Consider the following 18,467-nt stretch of genomic DNA (forward strand, 5'->3'; position numbering starts at 1 on the left):
GCAGCTGTTTTCTTTTTCAAATTTTTCCGGATTTCTTTAATTGTGAAATTCATGAACTTGTTATTTTATTTCTTCAACAAGAACAATTTGCTTTTCATTGTTTCTCATATAATTGTCATTTGCATTCTGGTCTCATCTATTGATGTTTTAAATAACAGTGGCAAATATACACAGACAGGTGGCAAAATTTTCTCATCTTTTAATTAAAAGCATTCCTGGTTCAATTGAGAATTTCAAATATACTACAAGTCCATGATGCTGATATGAGTATTTATAATTTTATTTTAACCCTGCCACCATCAATCTACATAAATATAAGCTTCGAAGGCTCTTGTAGTTGTAGTATAAAAAGCATGCCTGTATGCGTATACTACAGCTTTGAAACTGGTAAACCTGCAATTATAAAGAAAGGAGTCCATTATTAACACTTTAAACAAGTTTTATTTACAACAATATTTACTAGCCCAAGTGAAAGGGTGAAAGATGTAATTACTCAGAGCTTTAGCATTAACAATGCTTGGGCTTGCAGCTGGAGGTTGAGCATTCTCATTGAGGAATGGTTCCACCCTATTGGCATCAAACCATACTGGGTAGCCTTTGATCTTCCCCTGTATTATAAAGGATAAAGGAGACCCGTTAGTTAACGGGGTGTCAGCTCAGTAGTAAAAGTTTGACTTTGTGACCTTGAGATATAGAGTTTAAATTTCCTGGGTGGTTCTAAAATGGTCATTAATGTTACTTTAATTAATACTAATTTCTTTCTTCCCCAATTTTTTTAAAAAGGAGACTCATCAGTTTTACAATAAAAAGAGACTGAGAATTTACAGTGACCATAGGAATGAATCCAACATGGAGAGAGACAAGGATATACCAGAACATTAAGAGCTGCTAGTGTTGCCATTCCCTCACGAGTCCACTGCAAACACATACATGTACATGAAGCAATTGATTACTTTTGAAAGTGATTTGACCGTGAAAAGACTCTTCAAATACTGGATATTTTTGGCGTAATGCACGGAATAGACTTAATTACCTTGGAAGCAGATGCAATGTGAGGTACTACAATGGCATTCTTCAACTCTGCAAGGCCAGGTTTCATGTTGGGCTCATCCTAATAAAGAAAATTAACACGGCGACTAAAAGACGGTTGTAAAGACAAATCCAATTATCCAAAATCAGACAAGTTTCAATTACCTCAAACACATCAAGGCCTACTCGAAACAGTGGGTTCTGTCTTAAGTGATCCACGAGTGCAGCTTCATCAATAACAGGTCCTCTACTGCAGTTTATAAGAATTGCTTCCTGTAATGTAATAGGAATATATCATCAGTAACAGATAGGAAATTGCATCACTTGATGCCATGAACAATTTAAAGAGAAAAAAGAAGTTCCTTGAACTCTTACCTTCTTCATCTTGGCGAGTCTTTCCTTGTTGACTAGATGATAAGTGGTTTTATCTAAGATAGGATGAAGACTAATCTACAAAAGCACACACGATAAATCAAATTATTTGGAATAATCAATGTGATATGTTTATAGCTACATAGTTTAATTCTCAGCATCAAATTCTTACTATGTCTGCCTCCTGGAGAACCTCATCCATGGACGATGCCCTTTTCCAAGTCACTGGTGTTTCACCATTTGCTTTTAGGAATTCAGCATAAGCTGCAATAAGGAAAGATAATTATCAGTCAATATTTTGATTTGAAGTCAACAAACCATTTAAACAAATCATAGGGACATGCCTGTGACAAACTTTTCTAGTCGTGTAGCTTGGTAGAGATCGTAGTATATCAGGTTCATCTTGAACCCTTCAACCTGATACAACAGAAAAGAATGGCATCGTAGTCAACTTCAAGTCATTGACATCTGTAAAGTAAAGAGTGCACTTTCTTGCAAGATTCCAAGTTACAGTTTTTTGGAAGGCTAGCCCAGTAACTTGGCTAAATTTGAATACTTTGATGATAGGAACAAAATCAAGTATCATCAATTTTGAGGACGACGGCAACTTTTTATAATTTTATGCCAAGTCGGTAATCAGAAACCAAGTAACTCAATCAAGTGAAGTTGAAATGGGATGGACAGACAATAGACATTGAATGCAAAACAGAGTTTTATTGGAAAATTACCATCATTCTTGCATAAGCTGATCCAATACGACCAGCTCCGATAACACCAACTGTTTGTCCCTTGAGCAAGTTTCCAACAAATCTGCCAGCGAAACAAAACCAAAGCAGTTAACTTATTCCAGCCTTCAGAAAGAGTATGTATGGCACTCGTGATTCGATGTACAAAGACAAACGAAGAAGAAATTGTACAGTATTTAACAAAACCCGTAAATGAAACAAGAAAGGATTATTTTCATACAGATGAGGTAGCCATCCATCATATAATCCTGCTCTCATGAACTCATCTGCCTCAACTATCCTTCTAGCAGCTGCCAAAGACAGTGAAGCTGCCAGCTCTGCTGTAGTCTCTGTGAGCACTCCCTACCAAAGTACAAGGAATGAAACTAATGTTGGAACAAAGAACTTCCTATTTCTCTACCAAGTTCAAACACAAATACAACTTCAGAGACGGGAGTCACGTAGATATCAGTAATAATTAAATGTAACTACATGCATCAATGTTACGTTGGGGTCCATCCATTAGTGTTAAACACGACACATGAGACATTAAAAATGTCTTCAATATGAAGTGTAGTGTGTCACAACTATTTTTCATAACACACACCATAACTAAAACCAATTGAGCAACATTTACATAGATGTGAGCACTCGTATTTTTTACAAAAAAGGCTAATTAACCACATGCATTTAAAACGCATGTATTAGTGACTCAAAATGAGAGAGGGGAAAAGAAATAGCTTACAGGAGTATTCCCAACAGCAATACCATGCTTGTTTGCAGCATTAACATCTACATTATTATAACCAACAGCCATATTACTAAAAGCTGTGCCTCCTGCTCTCCTCAAGGCAGAAAACAACTCTTCTCCCCAATCTTCAGTCAACTGCAATAACAAATAATAAACTCTTTAGTCCTTACCTTACATACTCATTATTAACCCCATAAGCAACAAAAAACATCAAATAAAAAAAGATTAAATTTGATACATTCTCAGCGTAAAACACTTTTTACTCTTTCAATCAATCACAAGTCTCCCTTTATATGACTTTTAAAGTTGAAAAAATTATAGTAAAATATTTTCAGTGATTCAACAATTGTGTTGTGATTAACTGAATTAGACACACATGAATTAAATCCTAAAAAAATGATAATTTCAAAATATTAAAATGAAAAAACTTGAAATTTGGTCAGTTAATAATTTGATTAGCAACATCAAAATCTTGTAACTGATTTCTGTTATTATGATTACCTGTCCAATAACTCCATCACACTTATCACCAATCAAAGCAATGATATCTTCAACTGACAGAATTGTTTTCTTCTCTGTACATATCTGAATATAGCAGTATGAATAAGAAACACATAAAATGCATAGAAATTGTTGACTCAACAACAGAAAATAAAGCAAATAAAAAAAAAAAGTTGATTACTTCAAGACGACAATCTTGCTGAATGAGAAGATTGATCCAACGAGTTCCAGGCATTGGTTTTGTGCTGACAACTCTGTATTTTCCATTTGGATTCCATACCTCAATTGACACTGGTTTCGCCATTAAACTTGTAGTAACTTAGTTTTGAATGAGTGAAGTTGGCGATGAATTTTTAGTTGCTATAATATAAGAGAATTGATGATTCGGTATGTGACAGTGGATAATACTAAAGTGTTAGTGACCAATGAAATTGACGCAATGTGAAGACTTTGACTTTTTAGTTGCTTGAGTTTGGAATGTTGGCGTGTATTGGATTTGGACTCTTTTATGGAGATAATAACGTGCGGTGTTGAAGGGAAGGGAAGAGATGAGTTGATGTAACGTTTGGGTCTCTCGTTGGACATCATGAAACGGATAACATCCATTCCATCCTATTTCCACACACACAATAATCATTTTTTTTTTTTATTCAAATATTATTATTTTTTAATATTGATTACATTTTGAATTTTTTCTTTGACTAAAGATTACATGTTCAATTATTAATTGTATTAACATCTGATTTTTTTGAAAAAATTCTTAATTATTTATATACTTAGATTATCAAAATATTAATTCTTCAAGGATAGTAAATTAAAAGAAAAGATAAAAGTAATGTATCTACTATTTCAATTTTCTCTTAAAAAAACTATTTCAATTTGCGTTTATTATTTTAAAGCTATTTAAAATGTTATTCAACTACATTTAAGACTATTTATTACCTTTTTATTCTTTTGAATGAATTTAGTAAAAAAAAAAAGTGAAGAACGGTTAAGAAGGGATTTTTTTGTGAAAAAAAAAAGAATTTTCGGCAGTTTTAATAATGATTGAGATAGATTATTATTATTATTATAAATATTATTATTATTATTATAAATATTATTATTATTATTATAAATATTATTATTATTATTATAAATATTATTATTATTATTATAAATATTATTATTATTATTATAAATATTATTATTATTATTATAAATATTATTATTATTATTATAAATATTATTATTATTATTATAAATATTATTATTATTATTATAATTATTGTTATTATCATTTTCAAAAATAAAAATCAGTTTTTGTTTCGAGTTTTTAATTGTAGTTGAGTTAGGTTCTCAATTTAAATTTTTAGTTGAGTTATAGTTTTTATTTTATTAAGTTGAATTACTTTTTTAATCTTTTATCGGATTTTTTTTTATTTATATCTTTTTTTTTATATCCTAAAATGTCACACTTTGAAAAAATAATACAATCATATTTTTTTGTCTTAGTTATTAATCACAATTTGGGAATGCGAATAAATTTTTATTTATTGTTAATAGATGGTCGCATCCTGTGACCTTGTAGTGACATTGTTTTTTTTTTTTGCCATTTAATTATGTTTATTATTATTTAATAAATTATAAATAATTAAAATATTTAATAATTAAAAATATTATCAATAAAATACATTAATAATAACAGTAATTTTAATAATATTATAAAAATACCACAAATTGAAAAAGTAAATACATCAAATTCATATTTTATTATTATTTTTAGTAATTTTTATTTATTAAATAAATAAAAAATAGTAGGAAGTTGTTACAATAATGTGCCAAAAGAGAAGCAGCTGTCAAGACAAATAAGAATAAATTGTTATAATAGAAGAAAGTTGTTAGAATACGTGCCAAAATAAATAATTTGTCCCTAATATGTTGGTTATAAAATAACAACTTATTTTCTTAACAACCCTCTTATTTAACTGCATTTTTTTTCTCTCCAATTTGATATGTGTTTTATTTTATTTTATTAACAGTATTTTGATTTTTTAATTTATTAAATAATCAATAACTCAATTGTTAAATATTTTTATTATTATTTTTTAATTAGGGAAAATACTTTGTTATTTTAAATATTTAGGGAAAAATGATGTTAAATGGGAGAGATATTAAGAAAATAAGTTGTTATTTTATCGGCAAAATATTAGGACACGTTCTTTGTTTTGATACGTTAAATAATAATTTCCTCCTATTAAAACAATTTCCTCCTATTTGTTTTGACATATTATTATAAAAATTATTATTATTATCATTATTATTATTATTATTATTATTTATTAATTTATTTTATTTATTAATAATATTTTGAATTTTAAATATTTTAATTATTTATAATTATTAAATAATAATAAATATAATTAATAATAAACATAATTATTTATTAAATGGTAAATATATATATATATATAACAGTACAAGGTCGCATCCTCGAGAATCAAGATGCGATCATCTATTAACAATAAAAGAAAAATTCCTTCACCTCATCGCATCCCCAGATTGCGATCAATGGAACAAAAAAGTAGGACATTTCTGTATTATTTTTTTAAAGTGTGGCATTTTGAGATATAAATATAAAAAATCCTCTTTTATCATATCTTATTATAAATTCATCAAATATAAAAAAACATTAACATATCAATATAATTAAATATATATATATATTCAAGATTCTAACATTTGGTAGTGAGTGGTGGCGTCAAGTAGGATGCAGTCGTTGTGACATAGTCACAGTGGTGGGAAATTGAGTATTTATTCTTGGTATAATATGCAAATGTAAAATTCTAGAGTGTTCAGTGTACAAAATTAAATATATTAATGTAATTGTTCAAAGGTCAAAGTATACTACACAAAATTTGAGGTCCTCCTTTATTACAACCTTGTTTCAATATTCTGGTTGCACATGTTGATTGTCCGGTCGAATTATATAATTAAAGATGTTTCAATTTAGTTATGTTTATGAATAATTGTGATGTGTTGACAATAATAGTGCATAACAATTAAATGATTTTTTATTTAAATATCCAAAAAAAAAAGTATTACTGAATTGTCCTAGTTTGAAAACAATTTACGCGAATGCCCTACTTTTTTATTCAAGTAGGAAGTCGCTTCCTCGGGAAACGACCAGCTGAAGAATTTTTTTTAAAATTACTTAAAAAATAAAAATACTAGTAATAAATTATAAATTAATTTTATATTTTAATTATTATTATTATAATTAAAAATGATTATAATTAAAATGATTAAATTATATTATAAATTTTAAAAAATACATTAAAATTAAATAAATAAATAAAAAATACATCAAATTTGAGTAGATGTGCTAGTAACATTTGAACAATGTTTTCTAGTATGACCAGAGACCCAACATAATCAACATTTTCTTGGTACTATTTATGTAGTATCCATTTATGTTCTAATGTGTTTGCTCTTTGGGCGACCTTTCTTGACTATCTGCATTAGTGAATTGTGACACACCTAACACTTTCATATTGGGGTCAATATCCTTCATTTGGTACGGGTTGGAACACTTTATCATAGACTTAGTACCGTGTCCACCTTGTACACATCAGGTATTAGACTCGAATAATTCTATTTTATGCTATAACATGCTACTATCACATGTGAACAAGGCATATGTTTAGCTTGATATTTTCCACAATCGAACCACTTGTTAGAAAGGTTTACACTGAAATGACCAATTGGTCGCCCTTCTCTTGGAACTATTGTCTCGTGGACCATGAAAGTATGGTTGATTCGATTAAAATTATCCACTCTATGACTATTGGAGTTACTTATTTCCAATTTCATAAAATTTATGCAAGTTTATGTGTATACCTGACCATAAGCTAAAATTGATGTCTGTCGTTTTCCCATGGTTGGAAACAATGTCTCTATTTTAAAATAAGTTGATTGGACCAAAGCAATTATGGGAAGGTTGTGCGGGCCTTTTAATACTGCATTGATTGACTCCACAAGGTTGGTTGTCATCTGACCTCAACGGCTACCTCCATCGAATGTTTGAATCCAATCTTGTCGAGGTATGTTGTCTAACAATTTCAAAGCCTTCAGGTTTACTATGTCGATTTCTCTGTGGTAGTATTGATATGTAGGCTCATTGATCGAGTAACCTGTATTAAGATAGTAGACAATGCATTATTACACTAATTATATAAATTAAGAATGAAATTATTAAAAATTACACTAATTATAAAAATTAAGAATGAAACTATTATCCATAGAAATAACTTTTTTTTTCAAAGCTTTGTCCTTAAATTCCCTTGCAAAATTTTGTGAAATATGTCGAATGCATGACATATGCTTTGACGGACAATATTGCTACCCATTATTTAGATTATTATAAGCACTCTTAATAGATTTGTGTCTATCTGAAATCAAACAAATGTTGGCTTGTGGAGTGACATATTTTCTCAAATTTCTCAAAAAGAAACTTCAACCCTCTTTTGTCTCACCTTCCACGATAGCATAAGCAATATGAATTACATTGCCGTCCTCATCCTGTGACAATGCAGAATTTGTGCATGTATGAGACACATTCAATTTACAAATCACCCACACTAAGGGGAATATCGCATTGTGGACTTGTTGGAGGTGATTGATGATAGAGTTGAAAATTTTCTGGATGAGTTTGTTCTAACTAGGTAGAGTATGGTTCATATTGTTGTGATGGAGAAAATAAGTCTGGTTGATAAGGTATGTTTGACGTCGATGGTTGATCAATGTTTGTTGATGTAGGACCAAACTAAAAGGTAACATATAACTCGATGGTGTTGAGTTGTGACCATTGTGCATAAACATCAAACATCAACTCAACATCGTTGTTGTTGCAAATCTTCATCAGTTCAAACCTTGTTGTATTTTCACCAAAGAACACAAGGTGTTGATAAATTATATCAGTTATTTATAGTTTTTTTATTCTCATTATTTATTTTATTTTTATTATATGTTATTAATTTAAGTCACCCTTAAAGGATAAATTGAAATGTCAAAGTAATGTTTACAAAAAACCAAATGAAACCATATTACCATATTTGCAAGTGGTTGGCTTCGGTGAAGTGGTCAAATTCGGAAATTATAAAATAGATGTTGGTCTATGGTTGATAGATGGAGACCTGAAACTCACACGTTTCATCTTCCAGTAGGTGAGTGCACAATAACTTTGGAAAATGTATATTACATTTTAGGATTAAATGTTTATGGTTTACCTGTTAGCGGTTTCAATTTTGTGCACGTTAAAGAAGTTTGTCAAGATTACTTATGAGTTATCCCACCTTAGGGAGCAATAAAAGGTAATTCTATTAAATTAAAGTGGCTCAAGGATACGTTTGACGATGTTGGTGAAGATGCATCTGTGTTAGAAAAACAAGCATCGTGTCGAGCATATATCATACGTATTATTAATGTCTTACACATCCAACAACTATGTACATTTAAAATATCTTTCACTATTAGGAGATTTAAATAAAGCATCCCAATTTAGTTGGGTTCAACAGTTTTAGCTACACTTTACTGATAACTATGTCTTGCAACGAAACCCGATGTAATATCTATGGGAGGATGTGCATTATTGTTGCAAAACTGAGCATGGTATCATTTGTCTTGTGTCGCTCCACAATTTCTCAAACCATGGATATTTCCACTTGCACAAAGGTAACTATATTATTTTATTTTTCTTTTTTTATATTATTTTTTCTTTTTTTAAAACCAATTGCTTACCATATTACTAATTTTATTATATTTTTTAGTTTTGTTATATTCGATAGGTTTAATATATTCATTCACATTTATTTGAACTTTTTAAATATTTTATTTTTTATACTTGTTATAATTACTTTAGCTTATATTTTACATATCGGTTTTATTGGAGACTTTATATCGGGTTCCAACATGAAGTTTTCGAAGAAGAGATGGTCACTTGGACTGCATGTATTTATCTGCTCTGTTACCATATTGTTGAAAAGCATCATACAGATAGAGTCACACTTCAGTTCAGTTTCCATCAACAAATACCACAACCACTAGAGGACATGAAAATGTTCCATGAGGTTGACATGAGGCGTGGAATTGATGATAATTGAAACTGGGTTTGGAGGAAATAAATTAAACATTGGAACGAACGCCAAACTACGTGTTGCAAGGTAACATCGTACAAGATGTTTTATGTCATAACACATAATATATGATTTGGTTTAGACAACACACCAAATTATTTATATCTGTAGAACAATATATATGTGATTCCCGTTTACAACCGCTGTCATATCCTCATGTGCAATCGACCTCTCAATCAACCCCACAACAACAAAACACAGTAGGATCGTCTTTATTATCACCTCACCTACACGTCCCTACTAAAGTTCCATGTTATGATTCACCATCGACTCAATATTACGTTATTCGGTTCCAGAAATACCAACCCCAGTTATCCAACAAGACGTGGGCATTTCTATAATTTGTTTGGAACCCAGTGCACAACTCCTGAGTCGGCTTATGTTGTGTTTGACTTGATGCATAATTCTTAGTCTCAAAATTTTATGGAAGCATGTGATAGTGGTTCTAATCCACTTACAACTTACATTGAGGAAAATTATCAAAATTGGGATGAACCGGAAGAACGTCAACTCGTTCAGAGAGATAGACGAATTCGACGACATCCTAGATGTGGGACTAGAGGTCATTTGGGTGGACATCATTGATATAAATTTGATGTTTTTTTCTCTCTAAAATGTGATGTTTTTTTATCGTTAATTTAATGTATTTCGTTTCATTTTCATGTTATTAATATAATTTTCTTTTTATTTAATTGTTATTATTATTATTTGCAACAAATTTGATGTATTTTTTTTTTTATTTTAACATATTTTTTTTTAAATTTATAATATAGTTTAATCATTTTAATTATAATCGTTTTTAATTATTTATTATAATAATAATTAAAATATAAAATTAATTTATAATTTATTAATGTATTTTATTTTAATTTTTTAAATAGTTTAATTTATTTTAATATATTAAATAATAACAAATGTTAAAATGAAAAAAAAAAAGTCTAGTTGCATGTCGTTATCCGGAAAAGCGACCTTTTATAAAAGTTTTAAAAAATTTCCTTCAACTGGTCGCTTCGAGGAGAGCGACTTCCTACTTGAATAAAAAAGTAGGGCATTCGCGTAAATTATTTTTAAACTAGGGCAATTCAGTAATAAAAAAAAACTGGGATATTTAAATAAAAATCCACAATTAAACTCTTAAATAGTTATATAATCAAACTCTCATATTTATAAATGTTTATACTAATGGGACTTTTTTTTTTTGAAGGGGTGGTACATATTATTTAAACTCATTAACTATTATGATATTCCCTATCAAAAAACTATTATTATATGTCTTTAAAAAAATTAACAACTATGACATATAAGAATATAGATTAATAAAAATAAAAAAAAGAAATAGAGATTAATTATCATGCATGGGTGTCAATAGTTTTACTTACATTACAATCAATTAGGTACATAGATGATTTTAAAAATAGTTTTTATAAAAATGTTTCCTATAAACTTTTATTTTGTTGAATAAATTAGTATTGAATATATAAATTCAATTTAGTGGTTACGTGGAGAGCAAGATGATGAAGGTAAAGTGTTGTGTTGGAATTGGAGTTGGAAGAGGCTTTGGTGAATGCATCTCCAACTTTGCAACAATTGATAGAAGAAAAACGCAGTAACGGTTCATCTTTAATAGAGTGATATTTATCTGATCTTAATAGCTATGCATTGTGTTGGGGCAGGACATTTTTGTCCTTGTTGATAGAAGTATATATCATATTACCATTTGCAACATTATTGTACATATAATAAGCTTGAAAAGTCTATAAAGCATATATTGACATTTTTTAAATCTTATTATCATTTGGCTTCTCTATTTTTTCAGATACAGTAAACTATCTCAAAATTAAGGACCTTCTCCATTTGTCGTGTCTGACTGTGAAGCCAAAGATAAGCAGAAAAGGTATTTCATGTCTTTTTAACTCAATTTGCTACTTTCGCAACTCTATGCTTTGGCTTGTTTTGTTTGTCTTCAAAAATACGTGCTTGTAATATTTTAGAGGGTAAAATAGTTGAAGGTATGGTTTTCAACGTAGTTATTATGTATAGAAGAATGCAATTATGCAGAAATTTTGTATCAATTCATTTAGATGGAACACTATTTATGTTTTCATTTGTTCTTAAGATATGTCTAGCTAGTGTATTCCTTGTAATTTTGTATGTATGTATTATTATTAGTTATATTTCATGTAATAGAGAAGTTCAATAAATTTGAAGCAATGTCATTCAATTCTTTTTGTTTCTCTTGTTGAAGTTTTGTTATCCGTCAATGGAAGAATTTTATTTTATAATTGTTGGTTTCATATAGTTTTTGGTATTTATGTGTTGAATTTGGCACAATCAATATGTTACAACTTGAATTTGTTCAAAAGAAGGCTAAACTGATCATAATATATTACTGCTCCATTTCAATATGGTACAATCAATATGTTACAGCTTGTTTGCTCACTTTAACATGGCATAGACTGATACGTACATTGGAGCACAATCCAAAAAGCATAACAGCAATCAATACATGAAAAATACAAAAAAAAACAAAAGCTTGTCTAAACAAAATATAGAAGTTGGTAAGTGCATAAGTAGAACCACCAAAACAACTTCATAACCCAAGCCACCAAAAAAACTCCAGAAATGCAATCCACCATTTAACCTTAACAGCATTAGAACATTGAGAAATATATAACACATCACTGCAAAAGCAAGTGCCTCAGTCGGGCAATGCAGTTCCTCGCTCGAGGTTATTTTTAATCTCCAATGTGTATTTACCAAAGGCACGTTCAATCTTCTTGTTAAAATGCTCATTACGGTCATTGATTGAGTCAATATCTTTCTCTTCGCGAAATGTTCTTCTCCTGCTAAATGCCCTGCGCTTCTCATCCCTATCCTTTAGCTCCTGAACCATCCTGTCAATCTTATCCTCTGAGATTTTTGGTGCCTATAATGAAGGAAAGACAACCCCATAAAATATCCATTGATGTGGAGAAGCAAGAAAAGATATTTGATGTTTTGACATTTTATAATATACCTTTCCATACTGAAGACTTGAAGCATCACGGTAGAATTCTGGATCAGCTTCTTTCATTCTATTGTATTCTTCTACATCGACCTCAATGTTCTTGGTACGCTTTTTGTATGCATTGTATAACGTCTTTTGATTAAACACTGAAAGAAAAAAAAGTTATTTTATAATCTGTTCAGTGAGACCTACTCCACAGAGTTAATTACATAGGAGGTACAGGAAGGCAGTTATCTGTTATACAAGAACTGTGTGTGACTTCGTGTGATCTAGACAAATATTTTGAGGTGTTTTCGGTCTATAAACACTTCTTTATCACTATTTTAGCAACAGAACTTTTGTGCGATTCTCCAAAAAAGCAAAGATATCTTGGAATCTCATATAAGAAAAAGACATGGTATTCTTCAGTTAGTAAATTACGATATGACATATAGTGTTAGACCTCTTACAAGAAATGTTTATTGGAATCTCATGTAAGGAAAAGACATGGTACCCTTCAGTTAGTAAATTACGATATGACATATAGTGTTAGACCTCTTACAAGAAATGTTTATATGAGGAAGAGGAGAAATTAATTAAATAACAATTGAAGTATTAACTAATTTACAGTAGCAGTTATAGGAGCAGTTACGTATGTATAGGAAATTATTTAGCAGCTTGTGGTGTGTTAATAAAAGGAAACTGCAACGTAGGGGTGGTTATCCAAAAAACTAGTGACTGGTTTGTGGATAGGAGAGACCAGGCTCTCGAATCTCTGGGTTGCCTTATACTTTCTGTTGTGTATGATTTTTATCTATTAATTGTAATTCTGTTAGTACGCTGTAGAGGATTATCTCCAGAGCAGTGTTATATATATAATTGGCAGAAAATTGTCCCAATTTACTCTGTTTTGGACCAGTTCTACCACAACCAATATCAGAGCAGTTACGTTCTGGACTATTCATGGTGTCAACTCGAGGAGAAATAGAGGCCAGATTAGAGATATTGGAGCGTGGGTTTGAAGGTTTACTGATTATGAGGGAGAACATGGAAAAAATCCTGGAAGAGAATCGACGCGAACGCGTGGAGGTTTGCCAACAACTCGCAGAACTCACGGCCTTAATGCGACGCAATCTGCACACGAACCAGGAGGAACAACACGGTGATGGCGACCAGTCTGATAGCAACAGCGCTTCTGTACTCCAAATCCATAACCGACTGTGTGAAGAGCGATGGAGGAAGTTGGAAATTCAAGTGTTGGAAGGCACTGATGCTTATGGGTGATTAAACAAGGTCGATGGTTATTTTGAATCAATATGGATGAACGAAGGGGAAAAACTGCAAGCAGTTATGGTGGCTATGGAAGAAAAGCTCTTGTTTGGTACCAATGGTGGGAATTTTCTACCCAAAACCCAAGTTGGGAAGAGTTTACGACCGCTGTCCATAAAAGGTTCCAACCTTCAATGACTCGAAGTCCTTTTGAATTATTGTTAAGTCACAAACAAACAGGAACCGTAGAAGAATACAGGAAACAATTTGATCTGTATGCTAGACCACTCAAATGCACTGAACCATCTTATTTGAAGGGAATTTTCTTGAATGGCCTTAATGATGTAATTAGGGCTGAGTTGAAACTCCATCCAGTGGAAAGATTGACTGACTTAATGTACTACGCTCAAAGAGTTGATGAAAAAAATAATCTGCTTAGCAAGGGAAGTAATGGAGCAATCTGGAGGAAAATCTAGGTTCAGGTCTTATAATAGTACCAAAACAGTGACTTGGTAACCCACTAATAAGTCTCAAAGCCAAGTTGTATATTCGGCTGGTAGTACAATGGGAGATACAGGGGCAAATTCATCCTTCAAGGGGAGAGGATTTAAGAGACTAACCGATGCTGAATTACAAGAGAAAAGGCCTATGCTTTAGGTGAGATGGTAAGTTCGGCTCTGGACATGTTTGTGCTAATAAACAGTTGCAAGTACTAATCATGGGGGAAAGTATTGATATGGAACAGGATGAAGGAGAAGCCAAGGAGGAAGATGAGGGTGAGAAAGAGATGGAAGGGTTGCAACTATCCATATATAGTATCCCAGGCCTCACTACCAAGAAATCTATCAAATCGTGGGGAACTCTTGGTGACATACAAAATTTACATTAGCATTTATAGGAACAGTTACTAGGTATAGGAAGTTATTTAGCAGTATGTGGTGTGTTATAATAAAAGGAAACTGCAACATAGGGGTGGTTATCCAGAAAATTAGTGAGAGGTTGGTGGATAGGAGAGACAAGCTCTCGAATCTCTGGGCTGTTTTATACTTCATGTGTGTGATTTTTATCTATCTATTGTAATTTGTTTGTACTATGTTGAGGATTATCTTCAGAGTAGTGTTATATATAATAGAATTACCAGAAAATTGTCCAAATTTTCTCTGTTTTGGACCAGTTCTATCACATAGATAATCATGACAGCTAGATAAAATACTGATTGACTGTGCACGAACATATCTTGAACAAGTATAGAAAAACATACCGTCCCAGCCAAATGGAGCAGGATCCTTCTCCCATTTCTTGTATTTCTCTTCTGCCGCCTCTTGTGTGTCAAGCATATATGCCTTTGTCATATCCAATCCATTTGCATCGAGAAGCTTTCCAATCTTTCTCTTCCTATCATCAAGCCACTTCTGCTTAGAAACTCCCCTAGACTCTGTTGGAGCCTCCATCCTCTTTTTTTCAGCAGCTATTTCAATTTGATTACGTTTCTTTGCTTCTTGCTGCCAGGAGAACAAAGCAAGGATCTAAAATTTGTTCCAATAAATAAAAAAATAAAAGGTACAAACACTATTTTTCATCATTTACCATTTTGGCTCTCAACTCCATCCACTTTTTCTGTCTGGTAGAGAGTTTTGGGAAGGAGCCATCCATGTTCTCCGCAGCCGGCTGATCAGGGTCACTATCAGAATTATCTTCAGGTTTGGGTCTGTCATCATGCATTCCCTCGCCGGGATACAATTCATCGTGAATGGCTTGCTCACGACCACTTCCACCGCTAGCTTGGGCAACTTCTGATAGACGCGGAAAACAGTGTGTAAATATAGACAGATAAAATCAATAGCATATACTATAATACAACAACAACGCCATAATGTTCTTTCATATATCATATCTCTATCTAACTCAATAATCTCTAGGTCTTTCTTAATAGTATCTCTTATAACTTTCCTAAGTTTTTCTCTGCCTCTAGTGATTAAGTGATTTACTACCCTCCATTTGATGTAAATCAACAGGTCTCCCCTCCACATGCCCAAACCACACCTAAGCCGAGTTTCCACCCTTTTCCACTGACACGTGCTACCCTAACTTTCTATCTAATGTTATCATTCCTAACGCTAAACACAATTAAATAAAAATAAGTTATAATTCTAAATACAATGAAATTAATAGACAAGCATTATCCAATGATCAGTTGAGAAAACAAACTTTTTTGCATAATTCAAATAGTTATCGACAGCAATGAAATAATTAGAAAAGAGTGTAAATAATAACTAACCATATTCATTTTGCTGAAGGCTGATTATGGCTTCAGCGATGACTCTAAAGCAGTAATCAGTGCACTCGTGAAAAGGATTATTAGCATTCCGGCAATCGGGATGCACTGCTCGTTCCTCAGACATGTTTCCTAACTGCATAATAACAAAACCCTAATTTATCAAATCCTGATGCAGTGTTTTAAATGTGACTTCAAATTAAAATGAGATAACGCAATTAAAGATAACGCGTAGATATTGGAATTGAAAAAGAAAAAAGATTAGAGGTGAAACAATAAGGTTAGTGATTGATTGGTTACACTTTGGTTTGTGGGTTGCGTGTTTGAGGTAGGAGAGAAGCGAAGTGAATAAACCAAGAAACCTTTAATTACCTTGTGATTAGATGATTTAAGTAGGTTTGTAGAACGGATTTCTCAAGAAGCGAAATGAATGTAGAACCGATTTCTCAAGGAGGGAATTCTTGCGTATTCTTCTTCCAATTTCGATTTGGAATTTCGATTTGGAGGTAATATATATATACCAGTTGGAGATGGCTCAGAAGATTTGGATTTTTTATCAATATATTTATTTTTCTTTTAAAACCAAAATACCCTACTCTCATTTTATACCAAATTGTTTTACTTTTTGACCCAATAAGAGGTCATTTGCCCGTAGTGTGAAGGTTATATTTTAATTAGTGTTTAATTCGTAATACATTAATAAATAATTATATTAAATAATTCATTAATAAATAATAAATTAATAAATAATAATAATTAATTATTATTATTGTTATTATTATTAAAAATTATTATAATTAAAATTAAAATAGTAAATTATATTATACCTTTTTAAATTTAATTTTTATACCACAAAATTTGTTTTATATGGTAACTTGAATGGAAGCATTCATGTTTGTTTTGAAACATAGTTATATCTTATGCTGGAATTTCATTAATGAACATCGGATGAAATTCACTTGAACGATACCTAAATTGATGCTCTTCAGATATCTAAATAATAATGATATATTCATAAATAATCATAATAATAATAATTGTTATTTTTATTATTATTCTTATTAAAAAAAATATAATTAAAATTAAAAATAGTAAATTATATTATAAATTTCAAAGGAAAATATATTGAAAAAGAAAAAAAAATTATATTAAAAATATAAAATAAAATACATTGAATTAACGAAACTCATACATTGAATGTGCCTAATACAAAATCCATTAAAATAACGGAACTCATATAATGAAGCTCATACACTCAATATATATGAATATTGCGGTGTCACAAAATCATAGGAAACTCGATTCTAACATGATATAAATAAATGAAACATAATACGAGATGTGAAAGTGGATCCTTGAAGCGTAATGTATAAGACAAATTTATTGTATGAGTTTCGTTAATTTAATGTATTTTATTTTATGTTATTAATATTTTTTTCTTTTTTCATATATTTTTTTTAAAAATTTATAATATAATAATAATAATATTTATTAATGTATTATTTATTATTATTATTTAGTTAATTATTTTTAATTTATTAAATAATTAATAACAATTATTAAAATGATATAATAATTATTAAAATGAATTAATTATTAAAAGCTATATATATAAAAAAAAATCATCCCCGAACGTCGATAAAAGATAATTTATTTACTTTAAATTATTATTATTTTCTTTTATTTTGTGAAAGAAAATTACTGCTTTTCTAATGTTAATTTTTTATATTTTAAGATAATTTAATAATATTTTAAAATATATTTAAAAATATATTTAAAAAATAATAATAAATATATTTATAAATTTGTAAATGATTTTATATTTAGATTATGTTTTATAAAAAAAAACAAATAACTAATATAAAAATATTACACATAACAATAAAATATGGATAAATATATGGATAGACAAAATATTCTTAAACTATTTTGTTTAGATTATATTTGAACATGTTAATAAATTAGAATTTGACGGTATAAATACATGTACAAATTGAGATGGTGTAAAATATACGTTGGTGACAAATATTATAGACTTATTTAAAAATAATTATATAATTACCAAAACATATGTAAATTAATAATATATAAACTGCAGATAAATATAGAAATATATGCTTAGAAAAAGATTAGAGGTGAAGTAAAAGTGTGGAATAAGGTTCGATTATTTGTGCGTTGAATCGACGAGAGAGAAACTAAGTGAAGAAACAAATAAATGTTTAATGTGAAGATTATTTAATTATGGTTACGTTTGTAGAATGTAGAACAGATTTTTTCAAGAAGCGAGATAATTGAGAATTTCGATTTTTTTTTTTTAACAAAGATTTATGGTTAAGATGCGAGATTTAATTTATTTTGGTTCGTACTTTAATAATTGTATTATATT

At 30.2% G+C, this 18,467-nt stretch overlaps 2 protein-coding genes across 3 annotated transcripts; both read right to left on the reverse strand.

Moving 5' to 3' along the window:
• Positions 1 to 179: 179 nt before the first annotated feature.
• Positions 180 to 3,852, reverse strand: LOC101496862 (glycerate dehydrogenase). Its single transcript, XM_004497118.4, has 13 exons — positions 3,560 to 3,852; positions 3,379 to 3,462; positions 2,872 to 3,012; positions 2,368 to 2,489; positions 2,130 to 2,211; positions 1,746 to 1,818; positions 1,574 to 1,665; positions 1,405 to 1,479; positions 1,195 to 1,302; positions 1,034 to 1,111; positions 872 to 916; positions 494 to 608; positions 180 to 393 (listed from the first exon to the last, which is right to left on the reverse strand). The coding sequence occupies exons 1-13, from the start codon at positions 3,680 to 3,682 to the stop codon at positions 371 to 373; spliced, it is 1,161 nt and encodes a 386-aa protein (XP_004497175.1). The 5' UTR covers positions 3,683 to 3,852; the 3' UTR covers positions 180 to 370.
• An 8,061-nt stretch (positions 3,853 to 11,913) lies between these two features.
• Positions 11,914 to 18,353, reverse strand: LOC101497402 (uncharacterized). Of its 2 annotated transcripts, XM_004497119.4 has the most exons (7): positions 18,331 to 18,353; positions 16,454 to 16,477; positions 16,085 to 16,217; positions 15,394 to 15,599; positions 15,068 to 15,308; positions 12,568 to 12,704; positions 11,914 to 12,477 (listed from the first exon to the last, which is right to left on the reverse strand). In XM_004497119.4, exons 3-7 carry the CDS (start codon positions 16,206 to 16,208, stop codon positions 12,250 to 12,252), a joined length of 936 nt encoding a protein of 311 aa, XP_004497176.1. In that variant the 5' UTR covers positions 16,209 to 16,217; positions 16,454 to 16,477; positions 18,331 to 18,353; the 3' UTR covers positions 11,914 to 12,249. The 2 variants fall into 2 exon arrangements, with proteins under 2 accessions (XP_004497176.1, XP_073223979.1); XM_073367878.1 differs by lacking the exon at positions 18,331 to 18,353 and having other exon boundaries at positions 15,394 to 15,596; positions 16,454 to 16,606.
• Between the last annotated feature and the right edge of the window lie 114 nt (positions 18,354 to 18,467).

This window comes from Cicer arietinum, chromosome 4 (genome assembly GCF_000331145.2).
Source record: "Cicer arietinum cultivar CDC Frontier isolate Library 1 chromosome 4, Cicar.CDCFrontier_v2.0, whole genome shotgun sequence".
Taxonomy (NCBI): Eukaryota; Viridiplantae; Streptophyta; class Magnoliopsida; order Fabales; family Fabaceae; genus Cicer; species Cicer arietinum.

Coding starts and splice junctions, on each gene's coding strand:
- LOC101496862 (XM_004497118.4), bottom strand. CDS start 3,682: ATGGCGAAACCAGTGTCAATTGAGGTATGGAATCCAAATGGAAAATAC. Junction 1,666..1,745: donor ACTAGAAAAGTTTGTCACAG/GCATGTCCCTAT, acceptor TCCTTATTGCAG/CTTATGCTGAATTCCTAAAA. Junction 917..1,033: donor ACATTGCATCTGCTTCCAAG/GTAATTAAGTCT, acceptor ATGTGTTTGCAG/TGGACTCGTGAGGGAATGGC.
- LOC101497402 (XM_004497119.4), bottom strand. CDS start 16,208: ATGTCTGAGGAACGAGCAGTGCATCCCGATTGCCGGAATGCTAATAAT. Junction 15,600..16,084: donor CCTTCAGCAAAATGAATATG/GTTAGTTATTAT, acceptor CGCGTCTATCAG/AAGTTGCCCAAGCTAGCGGT. Junction 12,705..15,067: donor TGCTCCATTTGGCTGGGACG/GTATGTTTTTCT, acceptor TTTTTCTTTCAG/TGTTTAATCAAAAGACGTTA.